Source organism: Thermobia domestica, chromosome 10, assembly GCF_964235325.1.
Source record: "Thermobia domestica chromosome 10, izTheDome1.hap1.1, whole genome shotgun sequence".
NCBI classification, from domain to species: Eukaryota; Metazoa; Arthropoda; class Insecta; order Zygentoma; family Lepismatidae; genus Thermobia; species Thermobia domestica.
Genome location: NC_137463.1, coordinates 270,171,721 through 270,192,733, shown reverse-complemented (window position 1 = coordinate 270,192,733; position 21,013 = coordinate 270,171,721). Strand labels below are relative to the sequence as shown.

The 21,013-nt window shown below is 38.4% G+C and overlaps 1 protein-coding gene across 1 annotated transcript in view; it reads right to left on the bottom strand.

Moving 5' to 3' along the window:
- LOC145663229 (UPAR/Ly6 domain-containing protein bou-like) overlaps positions 1–16,235 on the bottom strand; it is a 95,451-nt gene extending 79,216 nt beyond the window's left edge. The window contains exon 1 of the mRNA XM_081729597.1: positions 15,982–16,235. Within this exon, the coding sequence (XP_081585723.1) occupies positions 15,982–16,039 (58 nt within the window). The 5' untranslated portion in view covers positions 16,040–16,235. The remainder of the gene's footprint in view (positions 1–15,981) is intronic.
- Positions 16,236–21,013: the final 4,778 nt, after the last annotated feature.

Sequence of the window (21,013 nt, the reverse complement as noted above, 5' to 3'; positions counted from 1 at the left end):
CAAGTACGCCATAGTGCTTTCATTCCTACCAAATAAATATGTTTACGGAATATGGAGATAGGTAAGTAAAGAATCAACAAGATGAAAAAAAAAAAAGTTTACAAACTCCGAAGTGCGGCGAAAAGAGTCAATTACTCTACTATGGAACATTGTTTCGATTCCGCAGAGCGTAAGTTCAATTCATTATCATCATAGATCTTCTGGCATTATTGGCAGATCACTTGCTGCAACTCACAAACTGCTATGCTCAACGGTCTTCCGCTAACCTCTTCGTCTTCAGTACGATTTCTCTGTTTAGATATCGTCCAATAATTGTAGTCTCCTTCGCCCTCTCCCTCTCTTTCCTGCCACTATACCCTCTAGCACGTCCCTCACGATACAGTTCCTTCTTAGCCAATGTCCCAACCGAACTAATTCGCTCCATTCTTCTCCACACGCAATTTTTCAAAGCTTCCAGTAGTTCAACATTATTTTTGCATAATGTCCATGTTTCTGACCCATACAATACAATAGCCCACACGAAGCATTTTATGAGGCTTTCATTAAAGAAAGAGCAACATCCATTTGCCAGGACTCACCAGATGGCTTGTGGCACTCATGCCTTTGGGCGGCTCCTCTCGACCTTAATGCTTGTTTTCTAGACCGAAGTTTGCTACATCTTTCTTTCAAGTTGCTCCCCAATAGAACTCATGACGCTGAATGAACACGGCAACACCAAATCCATCTGGTGAGTACGAACAGTCACCCATGTTTTTCCTCGGGCCAGGCCCGGCACTACTTGACTTTCTGTTGTCACGAAATGCGATATTCGAATGTGGCTAGGATATTTGCTGCATTCAGTAAAATACGCTAAACCTTTTTTAAATAGTCCAAATTATGAACAATAATAAACGAGGGTTAAGACTAGTGTTGTGAACACCTGGCGAAAAAACGGAAAATTTGGGTTTAAAAAAAAAGAGGTTTTTCCCGAGCTTGGAATAAACCGAAAAGTTTGAGAAAAACTGAAATTTTCGAATATTTTAATAGATTATGCTTTTAAAGTGAAAACTATTTTATATTTACTAGTTTACAGTTAAGATCATTGAGTAGTTATGTTTCTTGTATTAGAATAGAGAAATTTTGTGGCAGCAAATATATGTGCACCCTCATTCAACTCAAATTCAAACTCACCGTCATAGCAGTGGCGGATCCAGGGGGAGCGATCGCCCCGCCTCCCGAAGAAGAAAGGTTTTTTTTTTTTAATTTTACATAAAAATTAAACCCATCCCAGAGTTTGGAGCTCTTAAAAGTAGCTCTAAGTAGCAGTATTACAACCCACCGCTCCTTCCCCTCCCCCAGAAGTCCGTCCTGGACCTGCCCGAACATGATAGAATTGAGTTATAGCTACATAAGAAACTCGTTTAATTTTAGCTGGATTAATTAATATAGACTCACGCATTTAAATTATCTTAAGCAATCTTATGAGGTTCCCGCTTTATGGCAGAGAAGTGTTAAAATAAAGGGACCAAAATCATTTTAGTTAATATATTAAAATCATATATATCCACTAGCGGATCCAGAAGGATCGTTTGGGAGGGGCGGTTCGCTTTGTCGAAGATGAGCGTAGCTTCAAGGTGACCAGTATTTAATTTGCAAGAATGGGACTGATATGAATCCGGGGCTGCAAGAGGTTGGAAAAAAAAAAGATTCCCAGATTCAACTTTAAGACCCGATTTTTTTTTTTTTTTTAAATGGGAGTATTTTTTCTGTAGATTTAAATTAAATACGTACTTCCGTTTCGGAGACGTGACGGTGTCATGATTCACTTCACACACAGTCACCGCAACATATGAAATGCACTGTCTGGCACAGTACTTGCACAAAAGAAAATGCTGTATTGACGATATCATTCATTTTAACGAAAGAGTGTACAATTTGCTCTAATCATTTATATTTTGAGTAACTTGCGGGACAGCAGTTAGATAAATTAATACAAAATTAATCTATCTCTATAATTGTGTGGGGTCTACGAAATAGTATAATAAATTATAGTTATGCTTACAACAACAATAACATTACCTAGGTATATTATACTAGCCTTCGTCTAGGTGGGGCTCGCCCCAGATCCCAAATCTGGTCGACATATGGCCGTAGCAGATGTTCCTACGTGCTACTGTGGCACAATATTTCGCGTTCTTCCTTCTGCCTTTCATATAAAATTGGATTGACCTGAGACTGTGTCACGAAATTCAAACACCTCGTAAGGCATTTTAATGAATCAGCCCCACCTTTTTTCCTTCTCTTCTACGTTAAGTGAAAAAAAAAAACGTTTAAATAAATGTTGAATTATTTTAAATGAAAAATCAAAGTACCAACTTTCATGTTTCTAACCGCAAGGGATCCCGAGATATGGCATCTTATAATAATAATAATAATAATAATAATAATAATAATAATAATAATAATAATAATAAAAATAATAATAATAAAAATTAATAATAATAATAAAATTAATAATAATAATCCCACCCATTTTCTTCCCGGTGTCGTCCCACGTGCGACATTCCTACTTGCGACAGGAACTGTTAACTGTCCTATGAGCGACCGATTCGATCTGTTAACTGCTCTATGAGTCACCGATTCGTTCATACCAAGATAATAGAAGAAGATAAGGTTCCCTCTTCTTTAATTTCTTTCGAGCTAGTGTGATTTAGAACCAAACAAAATATACTATGAAAAATTTACGTTCCTAGACTCTCATTTCTTCCAGCCGTTTCACAATTATAATGAGCATTAATTGTAACAATTAACAATTTAAAAAAACCCTTAATGAGATACCTACAGGAAAAACTTCAGTCCCTTCCCTTACTTTACATACATTTACAAATAAACAACATGTGGACATAAACAATTTCTTGACAAACATCCTTAACAATTAATCAGATATAAAAATGAAACGATATCTTTAAGATTGAGTCCCACGGTTATGCCGATTAGGCTAAAGGAGACGGTGATCATGAGAAATGAATGAAATGGTGGAATGAAGAAAGTGGAAGCAAACGGGAGAAACCCGAGTAAAAGCGTCATTTAGGGAGGGACAAGATGAGGCAATTGCCCCCCCCCAAGAGTTTGAGGAATACATGTACTCCGTGAAAGTCTTATGTCGGTGGTGTTCTTGTCCCCCCTAAGCGAAGTCTGAAATGACGCCCCTGAACCCGAGAAAACCCACGAGCATGGTGTTTGTTCACCACAAAGTGCACACGCCGGGAGCTGGAATCGAACCAGGGACCCCATGCACTAGAAGTAAACGCTCTACAACTGAGTCACCGCGCCCACCTAACCAGATATAAACTTACAGTTCATTAGTCTTCCTTCTACTTTTAAAATTATTCTTGCTTAATAATAAATTTCAGACGTAACTTTACCCATACAGTCATAAATATAAAGCGTTCTTTAATAAGCATTGCATGCAAGCATTAATAACTTTTAAAGAATATTTTTCCTTAACTACCCCTCACACTTTATCCATGCTTGGGACTGGCAACGTATTGGTCATAGCGTTGGCGTGTTTAAAAGTTGCGGAAAGCAGGATTTGTCAGAATAAATAGTCTCTCTAATACACATACACATGAGCAACTGTCTCTGTCATGCTTAGGAATTTATACTGAGCAGTCCTCTGTCGAAAACACCTCTACATACACATATACCTTTCCTTGTCAAAATTATTAACTTATAGTAAGCAGTTTTTATCTATTTGGTCTAGCAATTAATTCGTGCGGGTGGACAAGAGATGGCGCAACGAACGGAGCGTCCCACAGTTCCGTGTATCCACACATGTGTTGCAAACCCCTGTCATCGCGTATCGTTCGTAGTATAGGGCAGTGGATTAAAGCGTCAACAACACCAGTTTGTAGTTAAGTGAACATGGCGCAATTTGTGCCTGATAAAGTGTTTTTGCGGGGTGTCCTGCTGCATTACTTTAACATGCAGAAAAGTGCGACTGAAAGTCATCGTATTTTGGTGGAAGTGTATGGTGACCATGCTCTAGCTGAGCGAACGTGTCAGAAGTGGTTTGCACGGTTTAGAAGTGGTGATTTCGGCTTGGCAGACCAAGAGCGAGCTGGACAGCCAAAAAAATTTCAAGACGAAGAATTGACAGCATTGCTCGAGCAGGATTCGTGTCAAACGCAGGAACAACTTGCAGCAGCATTAGGCGTTGATCAAACAACAGTCTCCAAACGCTTGAAAGCCATGGGAATGATTCAAAAGATGTCACATTGGGTTCCACATGAATTGAAAGACAGAGACGTTGAAAGACGAAAAACCATTTGCGAATTGCTGCTTCAACGACAGAGCAGAAAGGGGTTTCTGCATCGAATTATTACGGGTGATGAGAAGTGGATCCATTACGAGAACCCTAAACGAAAAAAGGCCTGGGTGAAACCAGGTGAACCAGGTCCATCACAACCAAAACGAGATATTCACTGTGCAAAGGTTATGCTGTGCATATGGTGGGATATGAAAGGTGTGGTGTACTATGAGCTGCTGCAACCGGGTGAAACTATGAATGGAGAACGTTATCGACGACAATTAATGCGTTTGAAGCAAGCTCTGGCCAGAACACGACCAGAATGGGAGAACAGACATGATAAACTTATTGTTCAACATGATAACGCTCGCCCACATGTCGCAAAACCGGTCAAAACCTATTTAGAAAATGTCGGATGGGAAGTTTTACCCCACCCGCCGTATTCACCAGACGTTGCTCCTTCAGACTACTACTTGTTCGATTGCATGAACAACGATTTGATTGGACAGCGGTTTACTTCTTCAGAAGATATCGAAACATGGGTCTCTGACTGGATCGCTTCCAAGGATGAGGACTTCTTTCGCCACGGAATCCGTACATTGCCTGACAGATGGGCGAAAGTGGTGGCTAGCGATGGACAATATTTTTCTTAAGGTATTTATGTATTTTGTGTTTGTACTACAGCTTCAATGTGTGCGTACCAACCGCACGAATTAATTCCTAGACCAAATAAAATATATCTTGAACGTACTGTACACTGTACAGTCAACTGCGCTCCCTATCACACTTAGAAAACTACGGTAGGTAGTCTTTGTCAAAATTATATGATATATACACACAGTTGTCTCAGTCACACTCATTAACATATGCTGACCAGTCCTGTCAAAATTATCACATACACACGGACAAAATATTACTGGAGCTTTTACACATACGCAAGTGACCGCAAACACTTCTTCACATCCAGTGTACGCTCGTATTCATCGAGAATGGAAGATATCCTATGGTCTAACAGTACATATGCCCTTTTCCTTCTTTTTCCCTCCAAATTTAGAACCCTCCTATCGTACAAAAGGTCGTTTTGCTGAGCTTCGTTCTTCAGAGCAGTTATTAGATGTAGGAGGCTCGGATGTGGTTTTCCTAGCAAAGCATTAAGCTTACGATTCCAGCCCTCCACTGCATTATTTGTTCTATGCCTCTTTCGATAACAGTTCCACATTTCAACGGTAATATGAGCATTCTCCAACCACGTATCAACAAAGTAGTCATAGAACTCCTGAAGCTTACCATTCATAGGGGAGCTTTCTTGAATAGAAAGCCAACCGTCATCAACATGTGCAGGTGGCAAATATGCCAAACCAGCACACATTCTTATGTGAAGTCTGACTTCAGCGTCTTCCTTGTACTCCCTTACCAATCCGATATCTTGCACTTTTCTCCAAATGCACTGATTAAAATGGTAATTACAACCATTGACATCCACTACCGGAAATACTGCCCTCAAACTTGACACAGCTCCTGCTTCGAAGTCCATTATCACGGATTTTGGTTTCCACAAGGGTATAGAAGTACACAAATGCTCAAACAATTTACTGTATGTTTCTTTCCTCCTATTGGGTAAAAGAGCATACACTACAGGGATGACATTGGTCTCCTGCAGCGTGCTACCTACATCTACATGAATCGTATAAATTTGTGAAAATAATTTGCAACAGCTTCTAAATGTTTCATCCATGAAAAACGTTGTTCCTATCGACATAGCCTCTCTTCCTCTCGTCTTTCGATTATCCCTGCCATGATCAAAGAGAAGGAAACTTGAACTGTCACTCATTTTAGTAATAGTTTCTGGAATATAAATATCCTGTACGTTCTTTGGATCTCCTGTTAAACCTTGTGTAGTTTGTCTCAAGCGATAAAGGGTACTTTTAACTGAAGAGAACAATGGAAGTTCAGTAACAAAATCATATCCACGACGGATCATGGGACCCATTTCTTCACGATATATTGTTGACACAGACTGAGTATCATCTCGAGCACGTTTTTTCATATTTGACACACTCTTTCGAACCTCAATTGCAGCAACATCCGTCTTACAAATGTGGCTTGATGCCCTTAACACTACACCATCTTTCTCTAAAATACGACCACCACATTTCTCCGTTTTTTTCTTTTAGGCATAAACAATTGATTGAATTGTCCTGGTTTATCCGATGAATGCGGTACTGATGACCACTGTAAATGGCAGACGGTTTTCCCCTCACAGTCTGCACAATTTCGATTTCCGCCATTTCTATTTCTATTTTTTTAAAGAAGAAAGAACTAGGTAAGAAGAAGGAAATAACAAATCTGGAAGTATTAATTATAAATATATATCAGTAGCAAGAATACTAATCACTGGCGCAAATCCTGGGGGTATGAGGGGGACATGTCCCCTCCAATCTTGGAACTTGGGGGACTATATCCCCAATAATCAGATTTGAAATATGTTTTTGGGGATGAAGATATGTGATGAATTGTGTCCGTTGAAACAAGGAAAGTGAGATGAAATTGATGTCCTCCCTGAATAAGCCTCAAATATAGAATTATTTTCAGCTTCATAAATGTTTTGAACATCACTTTTTAAAAAAGTCTAATCCCCCCCAATGTTGAAGACATATTTGCGCCCCTGATACTAATTATGTAATGTTTAGAATCCACGCTTTAGTTGTAACATTATATATATATATAAATCTTTCTGCTAGCGGGTATGTTTCTCACTTCTTAAGTCATCCCTATGCAATTGAAAATGCACTGACCTATCAGTAAATATTTGTCCCAGAATGGGTCAACCTCGTATAGGTAGGCCTAGGAACCCTACTTGTGATTGTGATAGTTTATAGTTTGAAACCTGTTGGCCTATATATGGCTGCAAGAATGGAAAATAAACGATTTCACAAAAAGTTTAACCCTGAACAAATTCCGAAGACCCTGATTCTAATATTTGTGTTTGTTCTGTCAAAAAATATTTTCAAAAATTCTCTCTTCCTTGTTCTACGAGTCCACAATAAATTATTCTTAAAGGAATGTTAATTTGTTCACTACCGAAACTTCAAAGGTCCCTGCAAAAAATCTCGCCCGCCCCCGCAAAAATTCTCCTCAGGGCTCTATAGGTCTATAAACAATTCCTTATATTTCTTTCTAACACTGACATTCGATGTCTACCAATGCGTTACACAATGAATATACCTAGTACAAGTAACTAATAACACAACATTACATTGCAGTATTACCACTTCTCGTAAAAAAATAAATAAAAAATCGCTCCACTTGAATTTAATACGTGAGAATGTTGTTATTACATTAACAATCTTTTATACGTTCTTCCTAATATTATACTTTTTAATTCATTTCTATAAGTACACTGACTATATCAAAAGAAAAACTAACTAAATAATTAGGGTAGCTCCACCTCTGTCTATGATTCTAATGTAATTAAAAATTGCATGTTAAAATGATACGGAACATACGTTTAGCTTGGATATATTTGTGGCATAAGAAATAAATCGAAAACAGGGTACTCACCACTTGAAGATATCAAAGAAATCTAAAAACACTTTATCCGAAGAAATTATTACACAAGTTCAAATCTCTCGCAGGACTCAACAGTTCACCCAGCTATACGGGATTCTGTCACATTGCTATACGACAAGCTTTTATGTATAAGTCAAAACAAGGGAGGAAAGCAAATTAAGCAATTAGTTTATGTTTTGGTAGCTTACAATAGGGAGGGAAGGTAATGTAAAGAGTTTGTTTACCTTTTGGATTGTTTAGAGTCAACTGCATTGTAATTGGTGGGCTTGGTTGGGAATAGCCAATCAGATAAAATTGATCTCAAAAGCTGTCTTTTATTGTTGAAATGTTATACTCATTTTATTCGTAGTCTTAGGAAGTCTAAAAAGTAGATAATTGGCGAAACTGTTACAGGTTTAAGCTTTCCAAAATAAAATATATTGCTTTGCTTAGTGAGTAATTAGATTTGAATTAAATTAAATACAGAAAGCAGAGCTTTTGAAAAAAGGGGATATTACAATTGGATTTTCAATAATTAATTACATAGGAACATACTTTTCATGGAAATATCCCTGTTGTCTCCTAGTTATTTGATATACTTTATGTCAAATCTAACTCAAAATTAACATAAGTTTTATTTGAACTCACAGTAAAGGGAAAATATATCTGACGAACAGTGTCACTGGCACGTAGATTTTTCATAGCAAAGTTGTTCGGACGCTAATAACGCCAGAGGCAAACATATTTTACGAGAGGGAATCATATCATCTTCCACCATCTCAATGTAAATGAATCGGTCGCTCATAGGACAGATAACAGTTCCTGTCGCTAATAGGACTGTCGCTTCTGGGAGTAATTCTTTCTTCCCTTCTAGGTAAAATATAAAAAATGCTGCTACACGTATTGAATTATTTTAAGTGGAAAGTCGATATACGAAATTTCATGTTTGTAACCTTCAAAGATTGTAAGATATTGATATCTTATTATAATATTTGCAATCGCCGCCACTTTTTCTTTCCATCTCTTTTTTCTTCGTTTTACTATAATATCAAAAAAAAAAAAAAAAAAAAAGTTGAAACGCGTGTCAAATTATTTTAAATGAGAAATCCAAATGCCAAATTTCAAGTCTCTAGTCGTAACGGATTCGATGAGATGGCCATCTTATTAATGTAATTTCCACCCTATACTTCCTTCCTTTCTTCGAATTTCAAAAAGAAAAATAAAATCCTTCCTTAGTAATACCCTACGTAACAAATCGTATATAGGAGTTTCTAGCTTAAGTGGTTTGGCCTGTACGAAGTTACTCACTCAGAATTTCGTCTTTTATGTATGAATTACAATAACAAACTTGTGCTTTTTCTCAAGAAAATATGAAATGCCATTTGAAGTCATAATAAATCCCTGGTCCCTTCCTAATGTTTCCGTGTTGAACCCCAAAAGTCACGGCTCTCTTTGTTGATCTAGTAGCTAGCGAACGTACTTTGATCTTTGATGCAAGGGGTTCTGTGGTTTGATTCCCGGTGAGTGAGCATCGAACGCACTACAGTGGTTCAGATCCAACTTTAAACTCTAGTCCTCGTTCTGTAAAGCATCGCTTTTGGCAAACGACGTAAATACATATTAAACAATCAACCAACTGAAAAGTCAGTTTCAGAGAGCTTTCCGGTAAGGAGCGCTGAAGATTCTATATTTCTCTTTATTCAAGGTAAAGGTACTTGAAGTTTCAGGACCCGAATTCCATTCCCATATCCTTTTTCTAGGACACAATTTTAAAATATACGTTTTTAGTTCAAAGAATGAACCCGTCTTACCCTCCTTTTTACAGCTGTTCGTCCAACGAATGAATCATATTCTCGCTCCTTTGGGGCTTATGGTGACCGCCCCAAGGAACTAGGGAGAAACGTATTCACAATTCAAATATGTCTGTATTAAGTACTATTAAGTACCACACATTTTGATTAGACTCTGCTACGCTTGTCACACATATTGGATCGGTCGGGAAACAGACCATGTTAGTATTTCCCAATGATAAATGCTGAAAGTTCAAAAAATCCTTTGGAGGGGGCGGTCGCCCCCTCCGCCCTCCCCGTGGATCCGCCAGTGTATATATCATACAGATATCTTTCTTGCCTGAGTAAATTTGAGCAGCGAGAAATATATATTAAAAGGTTGAATATGTGAAACTTCCGTTCGTTATTATTATAGACTTGCGGAATACTCGTACTTCGCACGGGGAGAATCCGTTTCATTTCGGCTATAAAGGACACCAAAACTGTCATCAATCAACTTAGGGACCCCAAAAACCATGAATCCGACACTAATATAAGTCATTTTCAATACGGTGTAAAATTTCCGTATGAACTCAATAGAAAAAAAATTTTGTTCGGAAATATTGGCAAAAACCGGAAAATATAATTTAGAAACTTTTTCTTTGCCTAATGCTAATCTTACTTGCTGTAACCTGTTTGTAACATATATACAATGTATTCCGCTACCAGGAAAAGTACTTAAAGCAACCGGTTTTAATTTTATCTTCTAGTTCTCTGATTTCTGTTCTGGTAAAATTTCTCTTCATTATTTGTATATGTTTCGAACAACGGCATACTCGTACTTCGCAAGGGGAGAATAAGTTTCAATTTGGGCATAATGGACACCAAAACTGTCACCAATCAACTTAAGGGCCTCAAAAATTATGAATTCGACACTAATATCGGTCATTTTCAATTAATTTTAAATGTCGCATCCCCCTTAGGAATACCAATGGAGGCTGAATTTGGATTTAAACGGCACTGTTGGTCTTAGCGACACCGAAAACTATGGATTCGAGATTAATATCGGCCATTTTCGATCATTTAGGTCTCTCTCTTCCCCCTTTCGCAAGTTACGGGGCTGAATTTGGATTTAAACGGCCGGAAATGTCACTGCTCATCTCAGCGACCCCAAAAAATATGGATTTGACACTAAGATCGGTCATTTTCAGTGATTTTTTTATATATCTCCCCGTCCTCCAAGTTGCGAGGCTTAATTTTAATTTAAACGGCATCGGAAGTGTGACTGTATCTCCCTCCCTCCGACCTTTAAGTTGCGGGCCTCAATTTGCATTTAAAGGGTATCGGAGGTGCCACTATTCATCTCAGCGATCCCGAAAACTATGGATTCGACGCTAATATCGGTCATTTTCTATATATATATCTCCCCCTCCTTTCCCCCAAGTTGCACCTTAAAGCGAACTGATAAAAACAATCCCAGGCCCGAACCTCATGTATGTTGAAATTTTTTTCGAGATCGGTCGAGTGGTTCAATCAGGGATGAATTCAGGGGGTAGCCCGGGGGGAACCTATCTCCCGAAAAAAATTCATTTCCCCCGGAGAAAGTCTCAAAATTCCAATCACAAAATGTAGAAATTACTTCACCCAAACTCCCCTCCCCTCGAGGAGTTCATATTCCCTCCCGGGTGAAAATGTCTGAATTCAACACTGGGTTCAGGAGTTACTAAGTTACATAATCATTTTCAACTTTAGATTGTCCCATTATAAAACAGGTATTTGTTTACATATAAGATTTGGTACAGTTCATATAAAAGTCTATATTAGAATATTAAATACCATGTTATATGTTATAGTGCACAAGTATTAGTGAAATTTACCTACTACTCTCTTTCATTTAGGAAGAAATTTGGTTAAAATTAAGAAAACTTCACCAGATCAAAGAGCATATTAAGAACTCAGTTTCATTTAAGAGCCCTATTTGTTGCAACAGAAAGCTTCATGATGGTAGACTTTTATGTAACTGTAAAAGCGCTGTAATTAATGTATTTTCACGAATAAAGGACTAAAAAGCACATAAAGGAAACAAAAAAATGAAATGAAATCTGAGTTTAACGTCCCACGATTATGCCGGTTAGGCTAAAGGAGACGGTGATGATGACTAATGAATGAAATGGTGGAATGAAGACAGTGGAAGGAAACGGGAGAATCCCGGGAAAACCCACGCACACGGTGATTGCCCAACACAAAGTTCACCTGGTGGGGGCTAGAATCGAACCCGGGACCTCAAGCACCAGAGGTGAATGGTCTAACACTGAGCCACCGCGGCCCCTGTGACCAGAATGAACTCGACGGTAATCCATGATTTACCATGTTGACTTGGTTTGTTGTTAACTAGCCTACTTTTTAAAAATAATATTTGTATTTACTTTGTGATAAAAAGAAAGTAATCTTTTAATAACTTCAAGTTGGCCACTTTAGACGTGCTTTGAAAAGAAGCTTTATTATTAACGAAGATTCACAACATACAAGAATAATGTATTATTAAACAATAATGTATTATGTTGTTAAACAAAAATAATAACGTAAAAATTAAAGGAAACTTATTGCAAAGTCATTTTTGTAGGCACGGCGGCTGAGTGGTAGAGCGATTCCCTCTGGTGTGTGGAGTTCCTGGTTCAATCTCCGGCCAAGAAGGCTTCTGGTGGATAATGTCCTGCCTAAGGATCCCACTTTCTCATTCCACCAACTATTCCAATTCATTCACTTGCCTGAATTATCCGTCTCCCTTCCCATAAAGAGCATAATCATGGGACGCTATTTCATTTCATTTTGCCAGTCCAACCATCAAACACAGTGCTCAGTGGTAGAGCGTTCACGTCCGGTGCTTGCAGTCACTGGCTCGATTCCAGCTCGCGCCGTGTGGACTTTGTGGTGGACAAACACCGTGCTCGTGGGTTTTCTCGGGGTTCTCCCGTTTCCTCCCACTTTCTTCATTCCACCATTTCATCATCACCGTCTCCTTTAGCCTAACGGCATAACCGTAAGACGTAAAACTTAAGCATTTCATTTCATTTTACAATCCCACAGTCAGCAGCAGGCCCGAAACCAACCGCAGAGGTTTGGGGAGCCCAGGAATATGTTAGGGAGGGGGGGAGCATGTCATTAAAATTCTCTTACAAATCTTTTATATATATATATATATTAATAAAAACATTTTGTACTGACATCTGGCGAGGCCACGAAAAATTAAGGGGTCATCCCCTCTCTGGTTGCGGACCCTGTCTGACCTCCAATTGCACTCTAGATATGTATTGCAAGGTAGTTCAAGAAATATAAAACTATTTTCAGTTAGGGGCGGACCAAGGGCCGGACAACTATCCGGGGCGCCAAACGAGCCTTAAAAAGTAAATTTTATAACGTGTTTTCTATGACTTTCTTGGTTTATATTCTTCTAAAGTAATGTCAATTACATCATATTTTTCCATTCCATCATGGAAGAAGAGAGTTTCATAGCACTAGGGAAGGCTGTATCGACAAACGGAGACATGTAGAAGGATGAGTGGAAGGGGAGTTGTTATTGTTTATAGTGGACCATACTGTTTGTAAACTTTTCCTATGCAATGAATATTATAGGATTTTATATATCTTACTCTTTCAAAGTGGTAGGGGAAGGGTGAACAGTATATACAGCACTTACTTTTGATTTCTTAAAAACGACACCGCCGCGCCAAACTATATTGACCTTTGCTGAAAGTAGTGTCTAGGAGATGTTATTGTTTCACTATGTACAGTTCTTGCCAAATCATTCATTTCGACAGTATTTGTGAAATAGGTAATAATTAAGAACAGCTACTTCTCATCTCCCGTGCACGAGGATACATCTTACTGTTGCACTACCTAAACACCCTAAGTACAAGGGCAAGAACTCAGTCTATTACCTACTTTTTAACATCCGAGATAGTCATTGAATAATTCCTGAAAGTATGGCGTTTCTCGTCCTTCCCTAAATGGGAAGCACGGCTCCTTAACTATAACCGTGAAATAGAACAGCTTGGATGCTGAAAACAATCGAACGGACGCTTTCACAGTTACCTAAATTGACTTTGATTGACTAAACTGGCTTACTTATCAAACTTACAAAAGTTACAGGATTTCTAATACATGTACTTGATAAAACCTGTTATTGAGCTTTAGTCTTGTAAGAGTATTCAGCTTTTGTACAAATTCATGAGATAACGTTTTATGAATACTTTGCACTTCGACTACTAGGACCTACATAAAAAGGACTGTTTATATTGCTGTGCGTGAAACACGTTCAATATACGTGAAAGGCATTTATTGGTATTTCACGTAATTGGAATAGATTGTTAGTCGGATACAGGCCGCTAGCCAGCTCGAAAATGTAGGGGAGGCTAAAGTTAGGGGGGGTGATCCAACCATACCATAGTTCATCACCATATTATAGTTCATTTCCAAGCCTACCGTGAAAATTTTAGGGGAGTCAGCAAAAAGTTAGGAGTGCCCGGCCCCCCTAGACCCTCTTGGATATGGGCCTGGTCGGATATATGTTAGAATGACTCGTCACCAGGGGCGGATCCAGGACGGACTTCTGGGGGGCGGTGGGCTGTAGTACTGCTACTTAGAGCTCCAAACTCTGGGATGGGTTTTATTTATATATAAAAGTTTTAAAAAAACTTTCCTCTTGCGGGGGGGGGGGGGAATCGCCCCGATCTCCACCCTGGATCCGCCGCTACTCCTAATGTTATTGATATAACAAAACAATTTACAATATAACAGTCACCATGTCACCATTAGAGTAGTATTCCGCCTTCGGTGCGAGCGGTCCCGGGTTCGCTTCCCGGTGGGATCACACGCTTTTATCAGGCCAGCCACCCTGAATGAGGTTTTCCTGGTCTTTCCTCATTCACACCAGGTACCTCACTTATAGGTTCCAGGCCGCTTCCTTCCTTCCTTCCCTTTCCACGGATTGTGTGCTCGCCGAGGGCCGAAAGCTCAGAAAATCTAAATCCTAATTCCTAGAGTAGTATTCAATAAATGCTGTTCGATATTGTTTTTGTTTACACATATCTGTACATAATTAATAATAATAATAATTATTATTATTATTATTATAAAACACAATGTAGTTGATACCATATGTATATTTTTAAGTACTAAATATACCTATAACATGCATTTGATTATTTTTTCTTTTTGAAAAATGGATTTAAAATATTAAAATCACTGTAATAAAATATAAAATATAGGCTTGGACTAGGGGGCGCCAAAAAGTCACTTTGCCCGGGTGAAAATTTTCCCTTGGTTCGCCCTGTTTACAGTACACAAAAACCGCTGCCCCCAAATTTCTCTGACTCTCCCCTCTTTCCTTCCCTTCAAGTAATTAAAGCAGGTGATTCACTGCAACAATGAATATGAAAGTTCAAAACCCACGGAAAGTGTTAGATTCGTATGGGCGGGGCACGTTTTGTCCATTCTTGTTTCGGAGTTTACATCCCTTCTCACTACAGAAGCTCATTTAAGGAAAAGGAAACGGGAACTGCAACCCCGAGTTGGGACAGGACTACCCTTGCTTCCTCTCCTTACAGTTACTATCCAAACGAAAATTGCAGAACTATGAACGGGCGAGCCAAATTCCAAAACATTGCTGTTGTTTGTTCAATTTTGGCGTCCTTTCTCATTACTAAAATTATAAGCCGCCGACTTACGGGTAGAATTCAGCTACTCTTTATGCGTTCACTTTCAAGGCTCTCCCACCGGGAATCGAATCGGAGCCCCGTGCATCAAACGCGCGGATATTAGGCAGTGATGCAGTAAGGAGGGCTGTAAGAATTTGGAACAAAGAAAACCGGGATTAAAAACGTACGCGAATAGCAATTACAATGATTAAAAACAATTACACTCAAAGAATTAGTAGGGACGAAGTATTTACTGCTTCTTAAAGGCAGTTTATTATTTGTAAAATTACTACAGGATATGAAGATGTTCGAATTGAATTGAAATGCGAGAAAAAGAATGTAAAAAATGAATGTTCAGTATAATGTCCATCCGGTGGTTACGCCCTGTAGTCTCAAAGAACTTAAGTATAGAAGCATAATAATGAGAGCTTCAGGAATGCAGGTGGACGCTAAATAACTGCGCAACCTGTCCCCCATATTCGACCACCACACAATACTTTCTTAGAACAGGTAGTTGAAGTTCCCAGTCTGTATCCACACGGTTTAAATGATACGCTTACAAAACATAACTTCTCTACTAAAACTCAGAATAACTTTCTCAAGAGTCAAGACCAAAGAGCATGAATACGCTCCGTTGTTTTGAAAAAAATAAATTATAAACAAGTAAAGCCTCTCTCACCTGGCCGCAGCAGCACGGCTAAAAGTCCCCAAACAACAAATTGTTTATTTGCTGGCATTGTTGGTTTGGAAATGGCACGGACCACAATCAGATGATTAAATATCTAACTGGACTCGCTATCCGTTACTCATAACTACCACACCTTAAGTTTCACCTTCCTTCGTCTTCTAATAACATCGCCGTTTCTACTGCAGCAACAACAAACTTCACGTATGCACCAACTTAGAATGACTCGCTAAGGCTACTTTCCACCAATCCCAGTGCAGCTTCCAAGTGTTGGCATTCCAGGTGGCGTTGCCAAGGGTAACACCAATCGCAGACCGCATTTCGCTCGTCGTTCAACCAATGGCGCGGGTCGTTTTGCTCTGTCTTGTTGCGTTTACGCCACGCGACTAGATTCACTTCGAAGTCGAGTTCCTTGTATAGATGGCAGCACAGAGCACATACCTGTACGATCTTATTGCTCAACTCAATGCTAAGGTGGCAGGTGTAAATTTTGTTTGTCAACTTCAAACTTTCAGCAGCGTCGCTAGGAATTCCATTTTGCGGGGAAGGAGGGGAGTACGGGTGGAAACATTATTAGGTTGTCAGTGTCACATTTTCAGTTCCTAGTACAGTGGCGGCTCTTAAGGAAGATCATTTGCTTAGCTTCCTGGAGGAGGATGAAGCTTTTCTCCCTTAGCTCGGAGCGATAAAATTTAATTTCTTATCGATGTGACTTTCTTCAAGAATGTCACTGGTTGTCTATCTATCTATTTATATCTATCTATCTTTCAAACTTTCAACATAGATGAGGTTCGGGCTTGGGATGGTTTTTATCGTTCCAACTAAATTTTTATGAAGGTGCAACTTCGGAAGGAAAAGAAAGAAGACAAAAATGACCGAAAATGACCGATATTAATGTCGAATCCATAGTTTCTGGAGTCGCTGAGATGAACAGTGATAATTCCGATGTCATTTAAATCCAAATTTAGCTCCCATTTGTACTCCTAAGGGTGACGATGACATGTAAAAATAATTCAAAATGACCGATATTAGTGTGAAATTGGTAGTTTTTGGAATCCTTATGTTGATTGACGATAGTTTCGGTGTCCTCTATGTCCAAAATGAAACGTGTTCCCGTGAGAAGTACGAGTATTCTGCTTATTATATATATATATATATATATATATATATATATATATATATATATATATATATATATATATAAAATTAATGACTCCATTAATGGTTTATAAGCCTACGACTAATAATGATAGGGAATTCGGGGTTTGAAAACACTATTAGGTCAATGATATTTCTCTTTAAACCATTAACGTCACTTAAAAAGACACAAAAACAAACATTTATGTGTCAGGCTTAGAGGTAGTTGTGCGTAAAGGAAGAGCCTGTCACTGTTAGGAAAACACAGGCAACAAAAAATAAAGTGTGCTTGTTGCTAGTGTACATAACAGTACGTAAATAACGAATTTCTTTCAACAAAATAAAGACTCAATTATTACTGACAGCGAAGGACATACTTTTTAAAATCATAAGAGTTCCATTTTCTTTCTTTCTTTCTTTGGTTTTTTCGAATATTCTACACAATGACGTATGCAAGAGGGGTTTGAGGGTTTAAACTCCCCTTAAGCAAGATATTTAGGGATGAGCACGAGCAAGTTCGAGTGAGTTTTCTTAGAAACTCGACTTGACTCGAAACAGACATCTTTGAGCTTGACTCGAAAAAATTCCTCCAACTCGACTCGAATTTGGGTCGAGTTTCGAGTCGACTCGAGCCAAATCGAGCCAAATCCTGTGTGTACTTTCAAGTACTGTCTTCAATTATTCTATAATCGTTATCAATGTTACTACTTCTACTACAACTTATTATTATTATTATTATTATTATTATTATTATTATTATTATTATTATTATAAGAAGAAGAAGAAGAAGAACACCGTGTATAAACATGAAACATAAGTGGTTTGCATCTGAATATTAAAAATTACATGACTTCCAACCTCGGTATTCGTAAAGTCTAGGAGGCAAGGACATCGTTCATCAGGTTCTGGGTTTGATGTCCGCGCTCGAGCCAAAATTGGTTAAAGTTAGGGATGGCCAAAATTTTCCGGAATCCGGATTCCGGAAATTTTGTTTTCCGGAATCGGAAAATTTACTTTCCGGAATTCGGAAAAATTCCGGATTTCGGAAAAATTCCGGATTTCGGAAAAATTCCGGAATTCGGAAAAATTCCGGAATTCAGAAAAATTCCGGATTTCGGAAAAAATCCGGAATTCGGAAAAATTCCGGAATTCGGAAAAATTCCGGATTTCGGAAAAATTCCGGAATTCGGAAAAATTCCGGATTTCGGAAAAAATCCGGAATTCGGAAAAATTCCGGAATCCAGAAAAATTCCGGAATTCGGAAAAATTCCGGATTTCGGAAAAATTCCGACATTCGGAAAAAATCCGGAATTTAGAAAAAAATCGGAATTTTTCCGAAATCCGGAATTTTTCCGATTTTACTTTCCGGATTCCGGAAAGTAAAAATTCTGGAATTGGCCATCCCTAGCTAGTAGCTGTTAAAACAGAAACACAATAATGAATATATATACTGTATTAGTTTCTTGTAGTTGGATATGTCTTTATCACTTACGTAGACAATTGCTACTGCAGTTATTTACTGTTTTATAAGGAAGGTCTTATTTTCACACACAAAAAAGTCGCCGGTATGTCTCAAACATTATCGCGTTCCCACCTGCAGCTGCTCCAAAGCACTGCAAACTACTTTAACCAGGCGAAAGGCAGTGGAGGAAAAGAAATCTCAACAAATATTCTAATAACATTCGCTTATTGTCAACATACCTACAGTGAGCGCAGAAAGTGTTCGTACACCGTGCATACTTTATATTGAAAACAGCTAGCATGAGAACGGGAGGTGGAAAATATATATATAACCAGAATTAAGACTACACATTCATACATTTTATTTCTATATACAACAGAAAGGCCAAACAAACACAATCACTTTTTGTTCAGAAGAAAAGAGAGAATTCCTTTTTTGTAAACGCAAAATGTCACCTTACACTTATGCGTGAATTAGTGCTTATAAAGTATATTACGTTATTTGATATTTTGTGGGATTACCCTGTGCGTTAATGATTGTCTGTAGTCTTCGTGGCATTGATTTCACCTATAGTAGTTCGTAGTTCTGTAGCTTCGGGACGGATTATGTCCCATTCTTCTTGAATAGCTTTTCTTAGGCCTTCTTTAGTAGAGACAGGGCCGGCGCGAGAGAGGGTCGAGCCGTGCCACCGCCCAGAGCGGCAAGTCTAATGGGCGGCAAAATTTGAAAAAGAAAAGAATACTATCAAAATATAATGCTTCGTAATAGGCTCACATGGAAAAATAAGATTGTATTAACCTGAGAATGTAATTGAACTTACTTTACTCACATTCAAGAAAATACTCTCTCAGGAAATTCAGAGCATTCCTCCTCGTTTTCAATTATCAAACTACTAGCCACAGGTATCTCGTTCAATATTTCCCTTGCAGCAGTGTAGATAGGATTTTGAGCTAGAGTGCATAAGATTATCACGGTGTCTTTTTATATTTTTTTCTATTCAATAATGTTCTAACGCTCCGCTCCAAGTATGCAAAAGGTACACTCCCACTTGAGACAGGCCGTTCTAGCCTGTAGCATCCAGGGGCGGATCCAGGACGGACTTCTGGGGGGGGCGGTGGGTTGTAATACTGCTACTTAGAGCTACTTTTAATACTGCTACTTAGAGCTACTTTTAATACTGCTACTTAGAGAGGAAACTTTTAAGAGCGTCAAAAAATAAACTATATATTTTATTTATATATAAAATAAAAAAGTTTCCTCTTCTGGGGGGGCGATCGCCCGATCGCCCCCCCTGGATCCGCCCCTGGTAGCATCTAGAGACATTTAGGTTCTAATAGCGAGTTTTTGACCAATTTACAAATTGTTCATTCCGAATATAGTAAATCGTACAGCGTATTATTTCTTGAGAAATGTCTCATTTTTTGTATAGCTAAAAAAAAGTTTATGACTTTTTTTTCTGCGTCAGTTCAACGTTAGGCCATACTAAAGGAACATATTAGTAGTCTCACTTTAAAATCATAATCCACCACAAGGTGGGAGAGCCGAATTGATGCTCTGACTCAGTTATCAAATATAGGAAGTTTATGATGCCTTACTTTAAATAAGTAATGACAATAGAACCGATAGAATGGTCGTCCACGATGCTATGTGTATAGCAAACCAGCTGAGTTACTTTTCTTTCCTTTACTCACTCGTTGTCTGATATGACTTTAAAGCATTGATTCTCATGTGTTGGATGCAGTAGGATTTCTTGAAAATATATCTGGGTACTTTGAGAGGAGCAGAAATTATGCAAAGTTTAAATCTTACTTAGTTGATACGATGGACTTGGCATCAGCATTAGATACGGGTGATCCACTGATACGTAATACAGTGCAAGCTCGAAGTCGAAAGAAGAGACAGTTTCAGTACGAGGCAGAGGATGAAGCTACTGAAAACAGCCACAAACAAGATACAAGATCGATTTTTATTACAAAGTTCTAGAAGTGATTGTGTTAGCTTTTAAGAGAAAGATTTGAGCAACTTAAACATCACAGCGAGTATTTCAATTTTCTTTGCGATATAAGTAATCGTAAAGATATAGCCTACCACCTGAACTTTTTGTCTGAAAAGTGTACTAAACTTACCATCATTTTAACACACGAAGAATTGAAAGATATTAACCCCAGTGATTTGAAAGACAAACTGAAAGTGTTATCCACTATAATTAAGCGTGTGAAAGTTCACAAAAAAAAAAAAAAAAAAAAAAAAAATACGAACATGACTTTGCTCCCAATGTTAGTATTCCACGTAGAATTTTGTTAATCTTGCCTGTAACAGTGGCAAGTGGAGAAAGAAGTTTTTGGAAACTTAAGTTTATTAGAAACTATCTACACTCTTCTATGTCTGAAACACGCTTGAGTGGTCTAGCGTCGATATCAATAGAAC